This window comes from Sciurus vulgaris (genome assembly GCF_902686455.1).
Source record: "Sciurus vulgaris genome assembly, chromosome: 6".
Taxonomy (NCBI): Eukaryota; Metazoa; Chordata; class Mammalia; order Rodentia; family Sciuridae; genus Sciurus; species Sciurus vulgaris.
Genome location: NC_136466.1, coordinates 64,366,029 through 64,390,655, shown reverse-complemented (window position 1 = coordinate 64,390,655; position 24,627 = coordinate 64,366,029). Strand labels below are relative to the sequence as shown.

Below are 24,627 nucleotides of genomic sequence, written 5' to 3'. Positions count from 1 at the left end.
ATACACATGTATTTTTGTGTGTATATTTAAGTAATATACACATATATATTCATACAAACACTAAAAGAAAAATGTGATTAAGTTCAATTAGTAATAGATTTTAAGTCAAGTCCTAAATAAAAGAAAGTATTTCATAATGATAAAAGGGTAATATACCAAAATCTTGCAACAAATTCTCATATTCATCTAGTGAAATAACTTCAAATATACATAAAGCAAAATCGACAGACTTAAGAGGATATACAGACAAAACTTTTGGGAAAGCATTCAGACAAAAATATCAGTAAGGTTACTGAAAATTTTAAGTAGACTTAAACTTGAATCAAACTATAATAATTATAGAGTGTATCTTCTTTGCATGTTAACATGAAACATTTTTAAAATTGACCATATGCTCAATCTACAAAGTCAATCTCTACAAATTCCAAAGGAATTCTTCCAAAGAAGAAATCAAGAACAAAAAGATAACTCAAAAACCTCCAAATTTTTAGAAATTAAGCTAAATACTTCTAAGTAGCTCTGGATCAAAGAAGAAATTACATGCAATTAGAAAAGATTTTGAATAAAATAACGATGTATGATAAGACATCAAAACTTGGGGGAATGAAGCTAAAACCAGACCTGGAAGGACAATTATGGCCTAAAAATGCATGTTTTTTTTTTTTTTGTTTGTTTGTTTGTTTTTTAAAGGAGAGGCAGAAAATAACTCCTTTATATGAACAACTCCATTAAAAATGTAAATAGTAAGCCACAGGGCAGGATATTTTAAATACAATATCCCACAAATGATATTTTCTCATCATTTTGGCCCTAATATTAACAGGAAAATTAGAGGTAGCACAATAGAAACTGAGCAAGAGGCTAAGGGCAAAATCAAGAGGGCCTCCAAAAGGTTGGGAGATGTTTGCAAGGTTACCCAAATCACTGGAAATGATAAAAGTCAAAATTAAAATAAAAACACAAATCTGTCTCATGGTCACTGAAATGGCTGAAATTAACAATTATCTTTGCAAGTTGGCAAATGTGTGGAGAAAGCGCAGGTCTCATACATTGTTGATGGAGCTGTAAATGTTAAAACAACTTTAGAAAGCTGTAATTACTGTGGAAGCTGACTACACGATACTCTAGGATCCTCTAGTTCTACTTACATATTTTCACCAGAAATGGACACATTTTTCACCATGTAGCAGCACCATTCTTAACAGCTTAAAAGTGTTGAACAAGGCACAAAGAACCCTTGACCACAAAATAAATAAATACCTTGTGATATTTTAATTGAATACTATGGTGTAAAGAAAGGGTTCTCCCTAGCAATGGATGAATCTCACAAACATAAAGCTAAGCAAAAGAAGTCAGACACGAAAGAGTAAATATTTTATGATTCCGTTTAAATGGTGATGTCTATGGAAATTAGAGGTCAGAACAGTGGTCATCTTCAGAAGGATGGTGAATGGGAGGGATCCTGAAGAGAGGATTTGAGAGCTGGCAATCACTCATTCATTTGGGTGGTGGTTAGGTAGGTGTATACCACTTTTTGAATATTTATTGAACTGTATCTTTATTATCCATTCACTTTTTCTATTATGTAATTGCTATAATATAATACCTATTTCCAAGATGTAATGCTTGACTGAGTACAACTCACCAATTCATTTCGTTCATCTCCAAGCAAAGTGTTCCTATCTTCTAATTTTCTTATAGTGGCGTTTAACTCTGCTATTCTCTTTTGATTTCTTCGTAAATCCTATACATGAAAATTAAAATGAGATTTCATCTTTAATACTTTTCACAAAGTTTTGAAATGCATTCATTAGAGTCATAGGCTCATTTCTTATCTAGCTCATGAAGTAACATCCAAATTTCTCTTGTTCAGAGAAGAGTAAATATTTACCCTTTTCTAACTCCCAATATTCACCACTTGGGTTGAAGATCAAGCCAGGTGGAAATTACAGATGAATTCCACATGGAAGACACTCGCAGGAGTCCAGAATCATAGCAGGGGCTATGGCAGAGTGTTGGATCATTTTATCTGAGCTCTGTGCTGGAGACCAAGGTTGTGTGGTGATTACATGAGGTTCAGGGAGCATCCCTCATGTCATGGCTGCACATTGCTTTCTACTAATAATTAGAAAGCTGTCCTGATCTTACACTCTGCCACAGAGAGGACAGATTAGGAGGTAGCTATGGGCTTTGTAAATTTCTGCATACTACTGGGGAAAAAGATCAGACTGAGGAAAGGTACATTTTCTTTGGGTATTAAAGGCAGTGGTTTATAGGATAGTCTACACTAAAATATTTTGCCCAGTGTGACTGGTTTTCCCACGGGCAGAATTATCATGAATCACCTTACACAGCAGTCATGACTTAATTCTGTCCTAGTGGTCCATAGGCCATCATTATCATTATCAAATGCTTGCAATTCAAATATCATTTTCATTTTGAGAGTGCTATTGACAGACCAGTTTCACAACCATCATATCCCTAGATTTATAATATCCTAGGGAATTCAACTGTACAGGTAAACTTCATGGAGGTCATAACTTATTCAAGGTCTTGTGGCTCATGACAACAGATCAACAGCAAATCTGTATTGACTGTTAACTATATGCCAGATAACTGTGCTCAACATTTCATTCATTATTTTGTCTGATCCTTAGAACTGCTTTCTGGGGTGCTAGTATAGCCTCTACTTTACCAATGAGCTGAAGCTGAACAGCAAAGTGGTTTGCCTAAGGTTACTCTGTTAATGTCAGATCCAGAATTTGAACCAAGGAGTCTGATTCTGGGGCTCATTCCCTGACAATTATGCTACAGTGTAGGTAAGTATCAGTGATAGAACTAAAATGTACATCTGCTACATCCTAGATCAGTATGCTTTCTACCACCTACTAGGATATATATATCCTGAAAACCAATTCATAAATTATTCATTACTTTGTTCTAAGTAGTACTTTGGAACTCATCTCTATTCCTAAATAATACATTTTCATCTTTTTAGCAGCTACATAATTTGAAAGGTAGTATCCAACTACCTACAAGCTGATTTCTCTTGCTATACTTTCAAAAATAATTTCTCATATAAAATGAGCAAAATCCAGGTAAACAAATGGCAAGTTCAATCAGACTAGAAACTTTCACACAATGATTATAAATGGTTTATTCTTTTTACAGGTATGTCTTTTGACCTTTATAGATTATAACTGTCTTTACCAATTTCTAACTCAAACTGTTCACACAAGGGAAATTTACCAGCCTTGGCAAGAGGGAAAATATTTTCATTTCATTTATAATTCTTATAATAGACTGAAGTTTGCATAGCCATTGCTTGGCTAGAAGCATTCTACAAAGGATTTAAAAAGATCTATAATTCTCATGTGATCTGCTAATGCAGTGCAGACCACTTTGTTGTCTATAAATTTAGAAAACCCTGTTCCCAAGATATTAGCTGGTTTTATAGTAGGAGGTAGAATTGATTTCTGGGTAGTAAGTAGGAAAAGAGCTTAAGTGAAAAGTAAAACTTGGGGGCTAAATAAAGGAGAACTCCTGAGTTCCCAACCCCAACTTGAGTGGACTTACAGGGCTGCTGCAGTGTTCCGAGCCATCTCCTGCCCTTCCTGGGATTTCCCGTTTGGGGCTGCTCATGTTGCACTCAGCCTCCTTCACCAGGAAGAGCTGTTCATCCAAAGCTTCCTTCTGCAATTGGAGCTTCTGTACATAGCCTGTCTGGGTCTCCAATTCCTTTTCCAGGGAAAAGATGATCCTGTCCTTGGCTTTGATTTCATCCATCTGAATGAAATGAGACCCAGGACATTTTAACAATGCTGTAAAGAAATGCATTTTTCAATGGTAGGAGAACTTCTTTCTTCTGATTGATACAGTGGGAAAAAATACCCTTAATATGACAAGTGTATTGAGATCATGAATATGATGGGGCAACAATATGTAATAAAGGATCATCCTAGTTTAATTAGGTGGCAAGGAGAGCAATTTTTCCTCTCTAGTGTTCTGTAAAGATGTTCTTATTCAATGTATTGTTTGAAATGGTCTGGGTTGGTTAGATATGGAAAGGAAATCCAACTCGAGAATGGGTCATTAGTGTTAATTAAAGATGGATACTGAATATTCTACTACAATGTTTCCCAGGACAATTTTTATGTTGCCCTCTCTTCAGGGAAATGTGCATTTAAGTTCAATCCAAATAGTGATTGCAAATATTAACTGGTCATTTATAACTGCAGACTTCTCTCTGGCCTAATGATCTTCCAAGACCAAAATGTTTGCAGTCAGCTGGTAAATTCAGAGGAAGGTCCCCTCAATGGTTGATGGTTATATGGTTCTTTCCAGTTCTCATCCATATTTCAGAGCAGCCAGTACTTGGCTAACATTTTGTCATTATTGTTGGAAAATCATGGTCAGGACTAGAACTGGGATGGAAAATACCTGGTAATAATCACTATTTCTCCTCCTGCATCTGTGGGACATATTTATTGATCTCAGCACTCACTTGTGCTAAGCCTGGGTATGGCCTCAGATGTATTTGTCAACTAATGGGCACAGGCGTTCAATAACAATTGACCAGACTTCCACTGGACTGAAATATTTTTAATCTCCCTGGATGAGGGCTAATGAAGTAAATGTTGGCAAACAATTTTTGAAGAGAGCATAGTTATTGGGTAAAAACTTTCTTCCCCTTATATTACATTCTATGTAAATATTTGAAATGCAAATGGGAAAAGACACAACACAAACATCATGCTATTTTTTTCTTCCTAAAAGTGTCTCCTTGTATTTAGGAAATCACTTTCTTTTTTAAATTATTTTTTGATTCATTGTACATAAATGGGTTACAACTTTCATTTCTCTGGTTGTACACTTTCTTTGTTCTTTAGACCAGAGGAAAGAAAGAAATACATTTGGGACAGCAATTGTTAAACATGTGTACGGTAAAGTATTTTCCACATGTAAATGACAGTGAGTTATTGCTTCCATGTCACACATTTAAATTTTAGGTCAATGTTGGAAGAGCTACGGAATATGGAGGATCCTAAGGCAGCATCTGATAACATGGTAAGGAACCAGGTTCTGCTCTGATGATTGGGGGAAAGTATCATCTGTAGTTTTTATAGCCTTGTGCAGGACTCTCAGGTCCAGCATTATTTTTAACTCACACAGTCATTTGTCAGGCTCACCATGGGTAATGTTCTTCATGGTTCAACACAGCTGCAGATCTGTGTGTTCCAAATTCCCATGCTCTCTGCCTAACCCAACTTGCTGGGGAAGCATTCCATCACTGCCCATATGGTCACCACCATCATCACAGCTGAGATTTACTGATCTTTTACCATATTTGAAATACAACAGTCAGAACATTATAATCCTAGTCAGTGTGTTCTGTTACTACTTCTTTATAGATGATGACTGAGAACCTGAAAGGTTAAACCTTGGTCAGAGACAGTTTGCTAGGAAGTGGGGAAGCCTGGTTTTCAATTCAGTTTTCTGATTCTAGCGTCCATTCTGTCAGGACCGAGGCTATACTGACCCCAAGATTGCCCCTATTCTCAAAGTGGTTCTCTGTAACTTGCGTTGAGGAGGCTCTTCAGCACTGTGGTGGTGAAAATGGACTCTGATCTCCGAATACTGAAAATAAAGCAAAGCTTTAGCTTTTAGATGGGAAAGGGTATATACTTGAATTCTCAGAGAAGATTTTCTAGATAAATTGGCTTTCATTTCTGTCCCTTCCAGTTCCAAAAATGGAGCTGGAATATGAGTAGAGATGGGAAAGAAAAAGGAAAAAAGAAGATGCATGCATATGTATTATTAAAAAATTTCCTGTGGTATTTTGTTTGCACTCAATTTTCAGACCACTGTTCAGATAGTTTAAATTTTACACTGTTATTAAGAGTGATTTTATGTCTATTTCAACAGTGTGCTAGTAAGAAAGTCATAGAAGAAATTTATAGCCAGGCATAGTGCACACACCTGTAATCCCAGCTACTTGGGAGGATGAGATAAAAGGATCTCAAGTTCAAGGATAGCTTGGGTAATTTAGCAAGATCCCATCTCAAAAAAAAAAAAAAAAAAAAAAGTAAAGGACTGGCAATGTAGTTCAATGGTATAGAAACCCTGAAACCCTGGTACCAATTCTTAGTATCACTAAAAATAAATAAATAAATAAAAATTTACAGATTAATAAGTGGATGTACTCATACATTTACATTGAAAACCATTAACAAAAATATTTAATGCAGAACTCGTTTTTCATTTACCTACCTGCTGACTCCAGATTTCACAGTCTTGATTCTTTCTTCACTAGCCATTGTCACTTTAAAAACCAAAGACAGAGCAGGGGACCAATATTTCTGCACTGTGTTTGGTTTTTATTGTCAAACAATGCAGTATGTATTTCAGATATAAAAATTCAGAAAGTGTGGCAACAGCAATATTTCACAGTCATACTATGTTACATTACAAAGAAAATTATACACGTTCAGTTTCTTAAAATGTTCTATGGTAACCACTTTTGTCTTAAAATTTAAATACTAGACATATCCTAAGAACATAATTAGAATTCTTAGAAAACAATTGCTTAGAATTGGCAGGCACAAGAAGACAAATACAGTGTTTTTTTCTCAGAAAGTACTATTTTTTGAGAAGCATAAAGTACATTCTAATAAGTGATGTTTGATTTAGTAAGATATAATTAATATACAATTAATACTAAAAGTCTGAGTATAAAAGTCTGAGTATAAATATTGCTTCTAAGATAACTGACATGGTCAATGTAGGACATTTTAGCTTTTAGATGATGGTTACATTTGTTTTATTTTTGAGCATGATGAAAGATCTATGTGGCTTTGGTGATATAAGTTAAAAGAAAGACCCAACCTGCAGGGACTGAGATAAATCTTGAATATTGCAAATAGCTGACCAGCTACTTAGGCATAACATCCAATTAAGAAATTATAAGGAATCCTGTTTTAAATGACCCCTGTTTATTTTGAGAAAAGATCAACTTTCAAGCTGAATAAAGGTTTTATAACTCTGTCTCTTGCTTTTAGACATGGATCCTGGAAAAAAGATTGGTGAATCACTGAGGATGTTCTCAGTGGCTGCCACTGGCAGGCATTTGAAAATCACAGAAGCATTCCCTGTGCCCTGTAAAAATCCCATTGAGGTTTTATAAATGGAAACTTCATAAAAACATGTAAACATTGAAAGTATTCATAATTCAGAATATTTTTATAGAGTTCAAAGAAAACAATGGTTATGAAATAGATACTCTAAAAATGCAGGAATAGGAAGAGCCAGTTACTACGAGAAGGATGATTCCAAATTCTCTTAGGTTTTACGAATTTCTGTTTGGACCTGTGTATATCCATCTGTTTAGGTCCTGAATACCTGTTGACCTATCTTGCATTTTGAATAGAGCACGGGACAATAATTGGGCATTGCCTATCATCCACTGACAAAGAAACACCTGAAAAAGCAAATCGAATGGAGCTCGAGCCTAAAAAGAGGTTTCTGCACCATGTGGTCGGATGGGATTACTAACCAGCCTCCGAATATCCCGCTCCGACTCCCACTTGATCTTCGAGATGGCTTCTTGGTGGGACTGATGCTCACTCCTGAGGTCCCCAGCCTTGATTTTGTCCGCTTGGATCATATTGCTCAGAGCCTCGTCCACCTGCTTCTTGGCGGTTTTCAGGTCCGCAATTTCCTGTAAGAGCTTAAGGCGCTCCGCATCAAACAGTTTCCGGGCCTCCTCCCGGGCCTCAATGGTGAGCGCTGTCCTTACTTTGTCACTGCTACCGTCCCGGAGAGCACACAGAGCCGACTTGAGCCTCTGGATCTCTCCATCCCGCACCTTCACTGTCCTTGACATTTCTTGCTCGTGCTGCTTGATGAGATTCTCCCTCACGGCCTGCAGCTCCTTCATCTTCTCCTCATGGAGCTTGGCTTTGAGTTCTGTCACCAGGACTGTGTGCTTGCGCTGCTCCAGCTCCCGAATCCTCTTTGCTTCTTGGGTCTTCTCTCTTTCAAGCTTTGATACCTAAAGGCAGAGTGGCAAAAGGATGAAAAGATATAAGCCTCAAAGAAAAGGTGCGCTCCCAGGCAGGATTTACAGTTTACGCCACTGTGATCACTTAATTCCTCATCGCTTTTCAAATTCCAGGCCATGGTGTGCTCAGAGGGGAGGGAACCACCAGCCTTACAGCTAGAAATGCAGTGTATAAAAGGAGGTAATGCCTAAGACTGTTTATGTGACTTTGTTCAGACAAATGTTTGAAGTTCTGCGTGGCCTATTCACTATTCAACGTGTGGCCTGCAGACAAGAAATAAAATATCACCCAGAAGCTGACTGGAAATGCAGAATCCTGGGCTCCATCCCAGACCTATGAATTAGGATGTGCAATTTAATAAATCCCCAGGCAATTGGAATATACGTTAAAATTAGGAAGTATTGCTTTAATGGGTTTCCCCTGGGGAGAGAAGTATTCAATACACTGTAGCTGGAGAGCTTTTTAGACTCTATAACCCTAGCTGGATCCAAACTGGCATTTCCAGGTAGCTCATAGATTGATACTGTGATTAGGCTAATACATTGGTGACTAAGATGGTATTATAAAACCACGGGTGGTACAGAATATGCTACTCCTAATGGGGAAGGTGAAAAATAGTTGATAATAGCCTTAACCTTACCTCTCTTAGTACAGCGCCCTAGCTCCTTGCCCAAGCTCTATGCCCTTGCACACATGTAAACCAGTCAACCAATAAACCAACCGGCAAAATGAAAAAAAAGCTGCAGTTTTTAGAGTCCTTTCTGTTTCAGCACTCAGGTAGTTATTTCTACATCCCCGATGACTCTTTACATCCTTCTCCACACTTAGTCGAATCCCTGTTCCTTGCTGTCCCCATACCAAAACTCCAGGTGGCTTGAAGTTATTTCCCCTAACCTTCTTACCTTCCGAGAATTCTGGCTAAGATAGTATTCTGTGTTTTGTTACATTTGCAGTAATGATGAAGAACTCCTGAGCAATGGCACTCACTGCCTTAATCTGATAGAGTCAATCTGTGATTCAAGACATCAGGGTGGGACTTGGCATTAGTAGCTTGAAAAAGCCTCTCAGTGATCCTGTCCTGTGTCCTCCTCCCCGCCTTTCATCTCTGCTGTGGACCTTTGTCTTCTCCATCTCTATCATTACACACACACACTCAGAATAACTTGGAAAAAGAGAAGAAAATCCCAGGAGTAATACCTAGCTGAGTGATACTGCGTCTCTGCCATTTGTCAAACTGTAAGATTTCACAAAATAGTAGTTGAGAGCCTTTCTGACTATAAAAAAAATTAAGATTCAAAGTCTATTTAAATCATGGTAATTATAAAGTATTTGCAATTTTACTTACCTCAACAGCTTACATACCTTTAATCTATAAGAGTATATTCTAGGTCCACAGAGCATTTTATGAATATTTCATTTTTAAAGACACAATGATTATTCTCAGTATGGTTTTCTAAAAGAGCTTGTAACACAAAGGGACTTGGTGAAATAAGCAGTCAGGCATCTTTAAATCACCTTCGTCCTACTCTCCTCCAGCCCAGGTCTAGCCCCTTCCAGGATGCCTGTTCTCGAGTGCTCTGGAGCTGTTCGTCCTGGGTGGTGCCATTATATGCACTCTGAGCAGTTTGGAATACTGCAAGTTTAAGCACTTGGAATACTGCAAGAAATTTTACACTCTGAGCACCTGGAATGCTGCAAGTTTGAGGTGAGATTTGCTCTAAGCACAAAATACACTCAGGAGAATGCAAAATTTCTTGTAAATCATTTTTATATTGATTATAAGTTAAAAATAGCAGTACTTTAAATAGAGTGAATGGAAGAACATATTCTCCAGATGAGGAGGGGTCAACAATAGCCATGGTTCAATCCATTCTGCTTCCTGCTTTTATGAATAAAGTTTTATTGAAACACAGCCATGCCCATTCATTTACATATTACTTGAGGCTGCTTTTATTCTATAGTTTAGTTGAGCAGTTTCATAGCAGTACCTGACCCACAAACCCTAAAATATTTACTACCTTTCCCCCTACATGAAAACTTTGCTGATTGCTGTTCTAGAAAATGCATATTTTTAGAGGAAAGGTCTTATTTTTTAATTGATTTAGAAACTCAGTTTACCTTCCATATAAGACATTGGGAAATCTCAAGTGATGAAAACTTAGACCTCTTCAATTTCAGCAGGATATATTTGTACTGGGCATTTGGAATCGTGTCATGACCACAAGGACTACCAAGTAATAAGTTACAGTGGAAGTTCTAGCAATTCTTCCTGGCCCAATAAAAAACTGTAGTGAAAATGGAAAGGGGATAAGAAATTTGGGATCTGCACTTCTCTTTCACCATCTTCTATCTCTAAGAAACTTGCTTGGAAAATGCGACATGGTTATTTCTAGGATTAAATTAGAAAACACACGAGAAAACACCATGACATATAAGGTAATATAATTATTAGATATGATAGAAGACACCCCATCTAAAATGATTTATATCAAATTCTCTCTAGGCACATAAGACTGTATCTCCCTGTGATCCTTCTATCATTTCTTTCAAATTATGAACATTAACCTTTTATTTATGTAGATAGGAAGGGAGATGAACAAAAAGAAAAAAGTGAAAATACAGATGCAGGAAAAATATAGTCCAACCTGAAGACAAAACCAAATATTAAAAAGCTCTGGCCTTCCTACCTATCAATTAAAAATCCATAAAAAACAAAGAAAGTTCAAAGGAATTGAGTAACATTTGACATTTTTTATGTCCACTTATTTTAGTTGTCATGGGAACTGGCCTCTTTTGGCGGATTTCTAGGTACGAATTTTCCATTAATCTTGGGGGAAGTGTTTCATGGTGAAGGAGAGTCAAAGGATGTGACAAATTTTTGGAAAAAAGAGCTAATAAAAATGTCACAATAAAATCACTTTCTAAAAATTATTTGCAGTACAGATTAAACAACTAAGGAAATAGATTAAATATCTAAATTCAAATCTTGAGATAAATATGCAAAAAAGGTAAACTATTCTTGAGTAAAAATTAAAATAGGGAAATGATAATATTTTGAAATGGATAAAAATATTTAATAGAAGAAAAAATAATATTGATTAGTGGAGATGTAAGGTCTGCTGTAAATTACATATCTTTCTAAATAGGCTTTGCACATATCAGTATGTTTACCCTCCTGGGCAGCTTAAGATGTAGGTAGTATGTGTGTCATCACAATGTCAGATAAGCAAAGTGACAGACAGTCCCTGCATAGCACAGTTTGGTCCCAGCCACATGTTCTTGTTCTCTGTGAAACCTTGGCCAAGCTGCTTCACCTCTGTCAGTCTCAGTTTCTCATTTGTAAATTAGGGTTGGCAATAATCAATCTCAGATGATTGTGGTGGGGATTGACTTAGACAATATATCAAAAACCCTTTGGAAAGGCTGGAGCACATAGGAGATGTGCAATTTATCAAATAATTTTGATATAATAATATAATATCTTACAATGTTATATTAATACCACCAACATAAACATAAGGACTTATATTATCATGATAAGGCTGACACTACTATATAATGTTATTAAGACCATAACTATTCCCAAACAGAAAGAGAAGTTCACAGATGAAACCGGGTTTCCTCTGCATGTACCGAGTTTGCTAGTACTGGTGGCACAGACTCTTAGCTTGGAAGACATTTGGAAGAGGTGGACGCACAGGTAGTGGAGTGGAGGGTGGGTCAGGGCAAGGTGAAGAGAGCCCTGAACCGGGCACTGAAGGACAAGTTTCCACATCCCTTTCAACCTGGAGACCTGTGGGGAAAATGATCTTTAGGAAGCTTTAATCCTACTAGGGAAAGGTTATACTCTGACAGAAGAAAGAGAATTCGTGGCTACCTTACACAGGCCGCATGTTGTATTTTTATCTTCTGTCCTCATTCTAGTCTGGCCTTTGGAAAATGCCACTGTAAATTCTGCTGAGGTAAAGATGGTGATGGTGTGAACTTTAATGTGTTCATACAATCTAGGATTAAAAGCTGGAGCCCAGTCAAAGGGAAGGGAAGGGCCAAGAGGTTGACAAAGCAGGTAGGCTAACAGGCTTTGACTTGGGTTATTTGCATTGGATGTTCCTGGAATGCTAAACTTTCAGTAAGCTGGTGAGGATTTTCTTTCTTTTTCTTTTTTCCCCTTCATTCTTTTTATTTTTTTAAATTATAGGTACATTGTATTTATACATAATAGTGGTATTCATTATGCATGTAACATAATTCATAAATGCATATAACACATAGTTTGATCAATCTCATTTCCCAGTAACTTCCCTTTCCTTTCCCTCCTTCCTCCCCTGATCTGCTTGCTCTACTCTACTGATTTTCCTTCTATTATTACTGCTACTATTATTATTATTTTGATTAGTGATAATAATTATATATATCTATGTAAACATACAGATAGATTATATATCTATGTAAACATATAGATATATAATTCATTGTGGTATATTCATGTATGGACATAGACTACTTTGGTAGATTTCATTCTCCAGTGCTTCTCCATCCCCCTCCTCCCTCCTTCTTCATCCCCTTCCTCCATTCTATGGGTCTCCCTTCTATTTTCATAAGAATCTCCTTTTCCCTCCACCTCTAACTTCCACATGATATTCTGAGTTGAACTTGGTTTACTTAGCATGATAATCTCCAGTTTCAGTTATTTACCATGACATAATTTCATTCTTTATGGCTGAGTAAAACCTCATTGTGTGTATATACCACATTTTCTTTATCCATTCGTCTTTTGATGGGCACATAGGCTAGTTCCATAACTTGGCTGTATGAACTGTGCTGCTGTAAACATTGGTATGCATGTATCACTATAATGTGCTGATTTTAGTTCTTTTGGATAAATTTCAAGGTGAGGGGTAGCTGGATCTTAGTGGTGGTTCCATTGCTAGTCTCTGAGGACCTTCCATGCTGCTTTCCAAAGTGGTTGTGCTAATCTGCAGTCACACCAATGATGTATAAGTGTACCATTTCCCATATCCTCACTGGTGGGAACTTTCATGGGTGCCAAGTAACTTTGCAGCAGGAGATGTGGAACAGGGAAAAGCTGCCACTGCAGGAAGTTTGCTTATAAGAAGCCTTACAACTTGGGGGAGTACAAAGGATTCTTTCTTTTTAATTTCTTGATTTAAGTTATCCTGAAAACAGTGGTAAAGGTACAGAAAGAAATAAATACCCAACCCCAAATTTGGGCCATGAACCTGGAGGATCTGGGCACTTGAGGACAGAGAAGGCTGACTGATTTCTGAGAGTACCCTGGGGACAATGGCACAAAGCAGAGTTATGCTCTGCATTAGCCAGATCTCTTCCAGCTTGCAGAAGGGAATTCCCATTTTGGTTTCTCAGTTGCTGTGTCACTGGGAGTAAATGAATTAAACAGCTGAAACTCATTTTCTTCCTCAGTGAAATCAGAAGAGCAGTCATGCCCTGCTTTTGTCCCGGGCTTGCTGTGATGCTGGTGGGGCAGGGGGCGAAAGCTCTTTGCAGTCTGAAGAGCTGTTCTGGTGTAGGTGGCTCCCGTCTGGAGCTGATTCCTAGACCCTGCCATCTGGCCTGCTGTCCTGCCGCCTCTACCCTTGAACCCTTTACTCTGCTTCTGCCCCTTCACCCTCTCTGTCATGGTGTTCACAGTGCTCACTACAGGTCTATCTGTTTCAGAAGGAGAGCACAAGCCATGGGGAATCTGGTATTCACTTCTTATCTCACTGCCTCCCTGGCGTGTCCATGCACACTGAGCAGTGGACCAGCCTCACCGTGTCCAGAGAAAAGACAGAGGAAAATATCATAGTTTACTGGCTCAGGGAAAAGACGGACCTTGGCAGAAATCCTTTCTCCACCTAAATAACCATTATAACAGTGCTTATGTGACAGAGTTGTTGAGAAAGCATTTAGGAAGGATCATGTGAGTTCACTAAGTTTTGAGCACCTCCTACATGCCAGGCAGTTTCCTCATCCGTAAAATGAGGATAGCAACAACGCCACCTCAGGGTGGGTAACCAGGGTCAAATGAAATAGATGCATGAACACCCTCAATACGCTTGACACAAACTGTTCTCTCTCTCGCTCTCTCTCTTTCTCTCTCTCTCTCTCTCTCTCTCTCCCCCCCACACACACACACACACATACACACATCCTATGAAGCACATGCCACCATTATCCCATATGACAGAGGAGGAAAGGAAAACACAGAGGACTGTGTGACCTGCTGAGGGTCATTCAGGTGCTAAGGGTAAGATCTGGGGTCATGGCAGGATGGAGTGGGCTCCTTAGGTGTGTGATAGGTGGAAACATTCAATGTGTTGTAGCTGTTTACATTATCAGTATTTATGACTGTTCTCTGCATGCTGGACATTCTGTAAATGTCAAAGGGATTATTTGTCTTGCTGGAAAGATGAGTAATGGCCCATTGCCCCAGAGGCTTCCACTCTTTAACTAGTCCATTCCCAATAGCTGCATTGGCATTTTATCATCAGTGCCCTGGAGCCAAACCAAGGGTATAAATCCACATCGTGCCACTGTTCATGGTCTTTCTGTTATAGCCTCATTCTTTGAAAACACAATCATATTTATTTATAATAAAACTGCTTTATGACTAGTTTACCCTCTAGATTCCCTGTGCTCTTTGGGGAAGCCTGCTGACAGGCGGTGAGACTTTGTGCTGGGATTGTAATTAACTGCCATAGACAGGGTGAAAGGCAGGGGCAGTCAGGAGAGGGAAGGAAAAGGCTGCCTTCTTATTCAAGAGGCTGCTGCCCAGTGTCCTATTAGTGTCTGCAGAGGAAGAGGAGATGACACTTGCCTGCTGGCTTAGATACCTGTGCCAGTCCCTGGAGGGGCAGGCAGCCTCATTCAAGCTTGAGAATTACCTGTTTTTAAAGGCTCAAATGTGTGGGAAATTGGCAGTGGTGGTTTCCTTGGGGCCTCTGCTTCTTGGGAATCTCTGGAGTTTTCTCTGTCAAGCAGGGCAGTTCATGGTTACTAGTCTTCCGAACAATAAGCATCTTCCTATGAAGGTCGTTTGTCATCCTGTTGTTGCTATAATTAAAGGAGTCTGCCTCCCTTCAAAGATTATGCTGCCCCAAGGAAAACCAAGGACAGGTTCACAGGTGGTGAGACCCTGGAGGGGGTCTTAGAACTGCAGTGGTTCTCAGCCCCGGGAAGCCCCTCCATCTGAATCACCTGGGCTGCTTCCCAGCATTACAAGTCCTGGTTCCTGCTCTGACTTCTGTATTAGAATTCTTGGCTTGTGGACTCAGGAACCTCAATTCTTAACAAGCTTCCAAGGTTGTTCTATTGCACAGTGATGCTTAGGACACACAGATATGGAGACACAGATTCAGTCATCTGAATTAGAGAGACAGAGACACTGAGACACTTAAATTTTCCTCCAAAGAGAAAGATAACACTTAGGATTTCAGACTCTCAAACTAATGCTTTTTACAAAAAAGATCACATTTCCTTTTGTTTTATGGAAACAAAGTAATTTCCTTCATAAACTTTATGTTAGGGTTTATTTGTCCAAGGCCAAGGCTTAGCTGAAATAGGATGCAATGGGTTTGGCTGATCCAAAGTCCATTTATTATTGTTGTTGAAACAAGGAGGAATAGAATTTTGAGGAAATAATGATTTAAAGTTCAATAGTCCTGTCAAGGAAGAAGAGCCAGGCCAAATGGAATAACAATAGTAGTTGCTTTGTGACCTACTGCTTGCTGATCTAGAATGCTTTCTTACTACACAGTTATCTGAAGGAGACTTTTTGACACTGATATTCTTGTTTCCAGTTGACAGGGAGTAAAAACATCTTAATGCATAATGGATATTTCAAAATGCTTTCTTAGCCATGAGATGTGTGTTAGCTTATCTATTTAGCTAAGATTCAGAGGAGTAACAAGATTTTTCTAAGGTTGGTTAGTAACTGACTGAAGTTCAGAGAACGTCATAAAGAACACTAATATTAATGTTTTTGAGAGTTTGCCATGTGCCAGGCAGCTCTCTGGGCACTTGTGAACAATTTTCTTACTTAATTCTCACAAGTATTTTATGTAACTAATTTATACCTCCTCACACCCCTAGGAGATAGTGGCTGTGCTTTACTGACTGATGAAGAAACTAAGTTGTAAAGAAGAAACCACCTTTCAATCACTACTTGATTCTACAAACAGATGCTAAATTTTAAAATTCTGGATATTACCTAGGCTCTGGCAATACCAAGTAAGCCAAGTCTCTCCCTTCATAGAGATGACACTTGATTAGGGGAAGATAAGCACTAAGGAAGTAAATACATAAATAAATATGTAAATTAGCATGAAATGAGAATGAAAAGAATAGTCCATGGGGAGTGCTGGGCACTGGGAGAAGTGACCTGTGTGGTCAGACGAGGGAAGCCTGAACAGCTACCGAGGGAGGTGAGGGAAGGAGCAAGTTTCTGACCAGGGGAAGAATAAGGGTAAAGACCTTGAATGTGCTTAGCATATCTTTCTTGATCCAGCAAAGAAACTAGAGCAGCGTGATCAAGAGAAGGTAGTGGGGGATGAATCAAAGAGGGGGCTGGAAGTCACATCCGGTAATGGCAAGGGAAATCCTTTGACTGAGAAGGGTTAGGAGCCCAATGGAAGGTATTGGGCAGTGGAGTGATATGAAGTGCTATATTATCCAAGGACTTCTCTGAATGCTGTGGAAGAAATACTTGATAAAGAGCAAATGTGGAACTTGTCCAAGGTTGTACAGTTAAGTATTAGGAGATGTAGGAGATGGTGGCCATTCTTTTTTTTTTTTTTCCTGTTTTCCTGCACCAGCTTCCTGAGGAGGTAGATCTCCATCTAGTGGACATCTCAATTTCCATCTCACTTTCTGTCCCTCCACCACATACCAGAGAATCACCGTGTGCACAGGGGATGTTACCCTCTGGCAAAGGATGCACTGGGTGGGCCGGCAGACAGAGTCGGGCTTGCTGCAGGTGGACGTGGCCAGGACTTTCCCAAGGCCACAGCCGTAGGAAGCCCTCACTCACCTTGGACTTCTCTTGATGCAGCTCTATCTGAATGTCTGTGAGCTTGGTCCTGAGGTCTTCATTGGCAGCTTGAAGGGCGACAATGAGTGCCTCGGGCTTCTCGCCCTTATTTCGCCCTTTCTTGGACATTGTTCCTTTCTAAGTGGAGTCTGTTGGTTTGTGATCCTTTCAAGCAGGTGCTGCCATATTACTGATTCTTAAACTGGGGTGCGAGGTTTCAGCATCTACTGCATGGTGCTCCTTGGAAAGGTGTCCACATCTGCCCTGGAAGCCCTGAGAAGAGGCAGAGACAGCAGTGACTGTTTGGCAAAGACCTGGGCTTAGAGCCAGTAGGTACACTCTCTGCCTGATTGGCCTGCAAGCGCCTCCTCCTGAGGCTCTCCTGTCTCTGGTATGTCCTCCACATTTTGCACTGAATTTATAGTGATTTCTCCAAAAGCCTAGTCTGATCATGTCAATGCCCTGCTAAAAATCCTCCAGCTGTAAGCACATGTCTTGCGCATCTTGGAGTGCTCTCTCTGCCTGAATCTGCTCACTCTCCTATCCTTATCTTCTCCATGTCACTCACTAAGACTCTGGCCATTCAGGAATATGGGCCTTAAAGGAAGTCACCTATGTGGTCATCTCTTACTGCCCAGAGATCTAATTTTAAGAAAATCCAATGTATGTAGATTGAAGATTAGATAATGACTAAACTGTGAGATGTGGGGATTAAGTATAAATGTGTTACACATTCAGTTAATATTGTTAGGAGTTTCTTTCATAAGTTTTGCTAGATGCAGTATGTTGCAGTATGAAAAAAAAAAAAAAAAAAAAAAGAGTTCCAAGACGGAAAATCTCTCTCCATCACCACTACCATCATCTCTCTGGTTAGAGTTTTTAACGAAATACACACCAGTCATTTCAGAAGTATAGACAAGGCCTTTTCTTTGTGCCTGGGGTGAATAAGGAAAGCTCCTGAGGAAGTCACTGTTGCCTGGTACTTAAGGAGTGGTGCAGCATCAACAGTTGGAGAAACAGGTAAAGCATCCTGGGCTGAGAAAATGGCCAATGCTGAGACACAGCAGAGAGAAGTCACAGTGATTACTGTGTGAAAAAGATGGGGCCTGATTAATTACAACCTGGATATGGTTGGTGGGCACTAGTGAAGGAAAGGTTCCTGGAAGTGATAGATGGTGAGAGACCTAGAATTCCAAGCTTAGAATTTTGTAATATTTTTTCAATGAGCAGTGGAGATGCCCTTGAAATTCCTGGCAGGTGGGGGAACTAACCGGGCAGAGATTTGGGGTGGTATTCTGATGGCAGAGTGGGGAGAATATGAAAGCAGGGAGACCAGCCAGAATGCTACTGAATTTGTCGAGGTGATGGATGATGAAAGCCTAATCAAAATGCCTGGTTTACAAATACTTAAATACCTCATAGGAACAAGGGACAGGGGCAGAAAATTATGAATACTGAACCATTAATGTCAGTGGGGAGAACATGACAAGGTACTGGAAAAAGTTTCCCATGTAGTCGTTCAAAAAACGAGTGTGCTGTACCTTGAGGTGCTTCAGTCCAGAACTAAGGGGGTATCCTACTGATTACCCATGTGTTCCAGCAGCTGCTACACTCTCAAAAAAAGGGGCTTGTATTTAGCTTTGAGGACTGTGCTGGGATCTTGGGCTGTGTGCCATCCCTCATGAGCACTGGAGCTGTGCCCTTTGGAGTGTGTCCCTGGAGACATGGAAATAGGGAGAGTCAGGGAGGGTGAGCCTGTCTACAGCAATCATAGAACTGTTCACCACATTCAATCCTGTGCTAGATACCAGAGTTGGCCTTCCTGCTTTTGCAAATCTTGCCTGATTATTAAAGTGCAGAGCTGAAAGACCTCTTAAAAGCAAACTTGCATTTAGTAGTAAAATGAATTGAGCAAGCATTTATTGAACACTACTAGGCATAAAGAGAAGTATGATTGTACTTAAAACCAAGTAGGTACTGGGTGAATGCAGGGCTAACCAGCTTCTCTTCCTTTGGTTGATCTTTAAGTGATGGAGTTCCCTGGTCTTCTCCAGAGAATGTCTCTTGGCCTCTCCTGTGACTCCACTTTTATATCCTTAGCCAAAAGCATACTTCAAACCCCACATTTGTATGTAGATTTCACTGCTTACTTACCAAATTCACTTGAGTATCTGATTGGCATTTCAAATCAAACATAAATAATGCAATACCTTTATTACTAGTCCCCCAAAACTTCATTCTCCACAGATTCTCCTTATCATTTAATGGCACTGCCACATGCCCTCTTGTTCCTGACATAAGCTTGGAACTTATTACTTTCTTCTATTTTATTCCTTGTTTCTCTTAACCAGTTCTCTGGGAAGTTTTTTCTGCTTTACCTACAAAATAATTCTCTCTTTAGCCAACTTCTCCCAAACCCCTAAACTGCTGATCTTGGGAAAAAACTTCCTAGTTTTTAAACAGTCTGTTCATAGTTGTTATGATTTTGCTGAATGAAGAGTGGGCATTTTTATTTATTTTTTTTCAAAGATTTTTTTTTAATTTATTTTTCTTGTAAACAAATGGGATACATCTTGTTTGTTTGTAAATGAAGTAGAGGCTTACCATTTGTGTAATCATACATTTACATAGGGTAATAGTTTTTGATTCATTTTGTTATTTCCCCCCCCCCACCCCTCCTACCCCTCTTTTCCCTATATACAGTCCCTCCTTCCTCTATTCTCACCCCCCTCCCACCCCGCATTATGTATCATCATCCACTTATCAGCGAGATCATTCATCCTTTGGTTTTTGAGATTGGCTTATCTCATTTAGCATGATATTCTCCAATTTCATCCATTTGCCTACAAATGTCATAATTTTATTATTCTTTATGGCTGAGTAATATTCCATTGTGTATATATACCACAGTTTCTTTATCCATTCATCAATTGAAGGGCATCTAGGTTGGTTCCACAATCTGGCTATAGTGAATTGAGCAGCTATGAACATTGATGTGGCTGTATCTCTGTAGTATGCTGATTTTAAGTCCTTTGGGTATAGGCCAAGGAGTGGGATAGCTGGGTCAAATGGTGGGTCCATTCCAAGTTTTCTAAGGAATCTCCACACTGCTTTCCAGAGTGGCTGCACTAATTTGCAACCCCACCAGCAATGTATGAGTGTACCTTTCTCCCCACATCCTCGCCAACACCTATTGTTGCTAGTATTCTTGATAATCGCCATTCTAATTGGGGTGAGATGGAATCTTAGGGTAGTTTTGATTTGCATTTTTCTTATTACTAAAGATGTTGAACATTTTTTCATATGTTTGTTGATTGCTTGTAGATCTTCTTCTGTGAAGTGTCTATTCATTTCCTTAGCCCATTTGTTGATTGGGTTATTAGTATTCTTGGTGTAGAGTTTTTTGAGTTCTTTATATATTCTGGAAATTAGCGCTCTATCTGAAGTATGAGTGGCAAAGATTTTCTCCCAAGAGTGGGCATTTTTAAATGGAAAATATTGAACAGCAAAGCAAAGAGCTTGAGCAAAAACCTGGAGCCACAGATTTGCATGATGTATTTAGAAAAAGTTGTGAACTGGGAGAAGATAGGCTGAAGTCAGATTTCAAAGTTTCTTGCATGATAACCAGGGAGTTTAGATTTAATGAGGCAGAAGTGAGGAAATGGCAACATTTGGATATAAGTGTAATAATAAGAGCTGATGGTGAGAGACTGATTACTCTGTGTCCATCAGTCCATCATGGCCTAGTCCCTGAATGTTCTACTCTCATTTAATCCTCGCAAAAATTCAGGGACAAATCATTCACAGAAAGATTAGGTCATTTTCTTAAGTTATCAAGTGTTGGCAGCAAAGCTCAGATATGAATCCAGGCTGTCTGAGACTGGGACTCAAACTGTGGGTTGCACTCCCTCATATTGTATTTTAGAAATGTTAAACGTCTGGTCATGGAAGATGAGCTACTAGGGAAGAAGAAAGGGGAGGGAAGAAATCATACTGCTCCAACAATGTGAGAAGTGACATGGCACCATGGGGATGAAAAAGGGGTGGCAACTTTGACAGGAAGAGACATTGATGGAATTGTGTTCTCTTTTTAAACATTGTTATAGGTTTGAACATTCTCTCCTTTTATAAATAATAAGTATAAATTGAAGAAGTCCTTAGAAGAGTGAAAGACCTCCCATACTCCTGGATAGGCAGAATTAATATTGTCAAAATGGCCATATTACCAAAAGCATTATACAAATTTAATGCAATTCCTATTAAAATTCCAATGATGTTCTTTATAGAATTAGAGCAAGCAATCATGAAATTCTTTTGGAAAAATAAGAGACCCAGAATAGTCAAAACAATCCTTAGCAAGAAAAGTGAAGCAGGAGCCATCACAATACGAGACCTCAAGCTATACTACAAAGTCATAGTAACAAAAACAGCATGGTATTGGCACCAGAACCGACATGTAGACCAATGGTACAGAATAGAAGACACAGAGACAAACTCACATAAATACAAGTATCTCATACTAGCCAAAGGTGCCAAAAACATTCACTGGAGAAAAGATAGCTTATTCAACAAATGGTGCTGGGAAAACTGGAAACACATGTAACAAAATATCTCTCACCCTGCACAAAATTCACTTCACTGTGGGTCAAAGACTTAGGCACTAGAACAGAGACCCTGCAACTACTAGAAGAAAATGTAGGCCCAAATCTTTACCATGTTGGCTTAGGACCTGACTTCCTTAACAAGACCCCTAAAGCACAAGAATTTAAATCAAGAATCAATAAATGGGATGGACTCAAACTAAAAAGCTTCTTTTCAGCAAAATAAACAATCAATAATGTGAAGAGAGAGCCTACAGATTGGGAAAAATTTTTTACCACATGCACCTCAGATAAACATTAATGTCTAGGATATATAAAGAACTTACAAAACTTAACACCAAAAGAACAAATAACTCAAACTATAAATGGACTAAGAAACTGAACAGACACTTCACAGAAGTTATACAATCGATCAACAAATATATGAAAAAATGTTCAATATCTCTAGCAATTAGAGAAATGCAAATCAAAACTAAGATTTCATCTCACTCCAATCAGAATGGCAATTATCAAGAATACAAGCAACAATAAACGTTGATGAGAATGTGGGGGAAAAGGTACACTCATACATTGCTGGTGGGAATGCAAAATGGTGCAACCATTATGGAAAGCAGTATGGAGATTCCTCAGAAAACCTGGAATGGAACCACCATTTGACCTACTTATCCCACTTCTCGATTTATACCCAAAGGACTTAAAATCAACAGTGACACAACCACATCAATGTTTATAGCAGCTCAATTCACAATAGTTAAAATATGGAACCAACCTAGATGCCCTTCAACAGATGAATGGGCAAAGAAAATGTGATATATAGTGATACATATATATAATATCATAAATATATTATATATAATGTGATATATATATATATATAAAATATTACTCAGCTTTAAAGAAGAATGAAATTCTGTTATTTGCTGGTAAATGGATGGAGTTAGAGAATATCATGCTAAGTGAAATAAGACAAACCCCAAAACCAAAGGCCAAATGTTTTCTCTGGTATGTGGAAGTTAATTCACAATAAGGGAGGGGGAGGGAAAAATAGAGTTACTTCCTTTATGGTAGGGGGAGTGAAGGGAGGGGAAAGGGCATAAGGGAAGGAATGATAGTAGAGTGAAACAGATATTATTAACTCATGTACATGTATGATCGCATGACCAATGTGAACCTGCAATATGTATAATCAGAAAAATGAGAGATTATACTCCATTTATGTATGATCTATCAAAATGTATAAATGCATTCTACTGTCATGTACAACTAATTAGAACAAATAAAATTAGGAAGTTTAAAAAAATAATAAGTACAAACTCTTGGGACCTGCTTGCAGCCAAAATGTGCAAAGCAACAGGTACAATAGATACATTTTTAATTTTCATTTATAATCCTTTCTGAAGAATTATAATTCTATGTACCTGACTTCGTTGTTTTTAATCTAGAATGTAGGAACTTAATCCCATAAAAGATGAAGAAAAAGAATGGGTAAAAGAAATTAGATGAATATTCAGGGGAGAAAAAAAAGCAATACAGAATCAGCTTGTGGATATCTTAAGGTGGGAAACTCCACAATTATGGTCCCAAGCACCCCTCTGGTGGCATAGAACTTTCTAACTTCTTTTCCAGTGTTGATGGGTACCTGGCAATCTCATTCTCTAAATACACTATTAAAGGTTCAGCTTTTTTGAGATAAAATTCACACCCAATGTACACCACACTTTTAAAGTGTATAATTCAGATGTTTTTAGTATATTAACAAGGTTGTACAAACATCATCACATCCAATTTTAGAACATTTTCATCAATCCAAAAAGAAAACCTGTATCGATCAGCAGTCATTTTGAGATTTCTCTCCCAAATTCTCTTAGCAACTGCTAATCTACTTTTTGTATGGATTTTCCCATTCTGAACATTTTGTATAAACAAAATCATACAATATGTATTAACTTCTGCGCATGCAACTGGCTTCTCCTACTTCAGTGTGATTTGTCAAGGTTCATTCATGTTGTAGCATATATTTGTACCACGTTTCTTTTTATACTTTTATTTTGGTGGCTGGGGGGATTGGGGATTGAACCCAGGGGTGCTTTACCACTGAGATACATCTCTTATTTTATTTTAAGACAGGGTCTCACTAAACTTTAAGGGCCTTGCTAAGTTGGTGAAGCTGGCCTGGAACTTGCCATCCTTGCTCGGTCTCTCAAGTCACTGAGATTACACCACCATGCCAGGCACTCATTTCTTTTTGTTGTTGAATAATATTCCATTTTATGGACAAGCTGTATGTGTCCATTCATCACCTGATGGGCATTTGTGCTGCTTTTGCATAAGTAGTGTAAGGTCAGGTTTCTACAGAAGCTGGTGATCATGAAGAGGGACCCCACCTTTCAGGTGCATGCTCATGAGAACAAAGGAGAATGCTTGGAGGTGTCACAGCACACAGATTGGTGTTTGTGCACCACCCAGACATTCTTTGTCACTGAGGCTGTCTGATAGCAGATTATGTGGAGGAGAGATAGTAGCCTTGTTCAACTAAGGACCAATCTTCATGGGAGATTTATAACATAAAACACCTGAAGGAATTTTGGGTGAACCCTACATTTCCTTCTCATAAATACAAGGTCAGTCAGTGGATGCCCCAGGCAATATTGTGAGGTATGAAATGCTTGAATGTTACTCTGTCCTTGTGGCCCTATTCCATCTTTAATCAGACACCTCCTACAGTCACAGTGTCTGCATTCTCTATTATGACATTTCTGATAAAGATATTAGAGAGGATGGATAGACCCTCAGGATTATTTGCATTTTAAACTGAGGATTGCTGTAAAAGCAAGCCTTAATGTAGGAATAGATTGTTAATGGAAGAATTACAGACACCACTCACTCATTTAACAGATATTTACTGAGGGAGAAGTAT

General features: G+C 38.7%; 1 protein-coding gene across 5 annotated transcripts in view; it reads right to left on the bottom strand.

The window, feature by feature from the left end:
• JAKMIP2 (janus kinase and microtubule interacting protein 2) overlaps positions 1-24,627 on the bottom strand; it is a 211,542-nt gene that overhangs the window by 53,729 nt on the left and 133,186 nt on the right. For 4 of the 5 annotated variants that reach the window (XM_079144757.1, XM_079144758.1, XM_079144760.1 and 1 more), the window contains exons 2-5: positions 17,110-17,382; positions 7,553-8,050; positions 3,577-3,786; positions 1,646-1,744 (exon numbers count right to left, since the gene is read on the bottom strand). In XM_079144757.1, the coding sequence (XP_079000883.1) occupies positions 1,646-1,744; positions 3,577-3,786; positions 7,553-8,050; positions 17,110-17,238 (936 nt within the window). In that variant the 5' untranslated portion in view covers positions 17,239-17,382. The remainder of the gene's footprint in view (positions 1-1,645; positions 1,745-3,576; positions 3,787-7,552; positions 8,051-17,109; positions 17,383-24,627) is intronic. The other variant, XM_079144759.1, reaches the window with a different exon arrangement.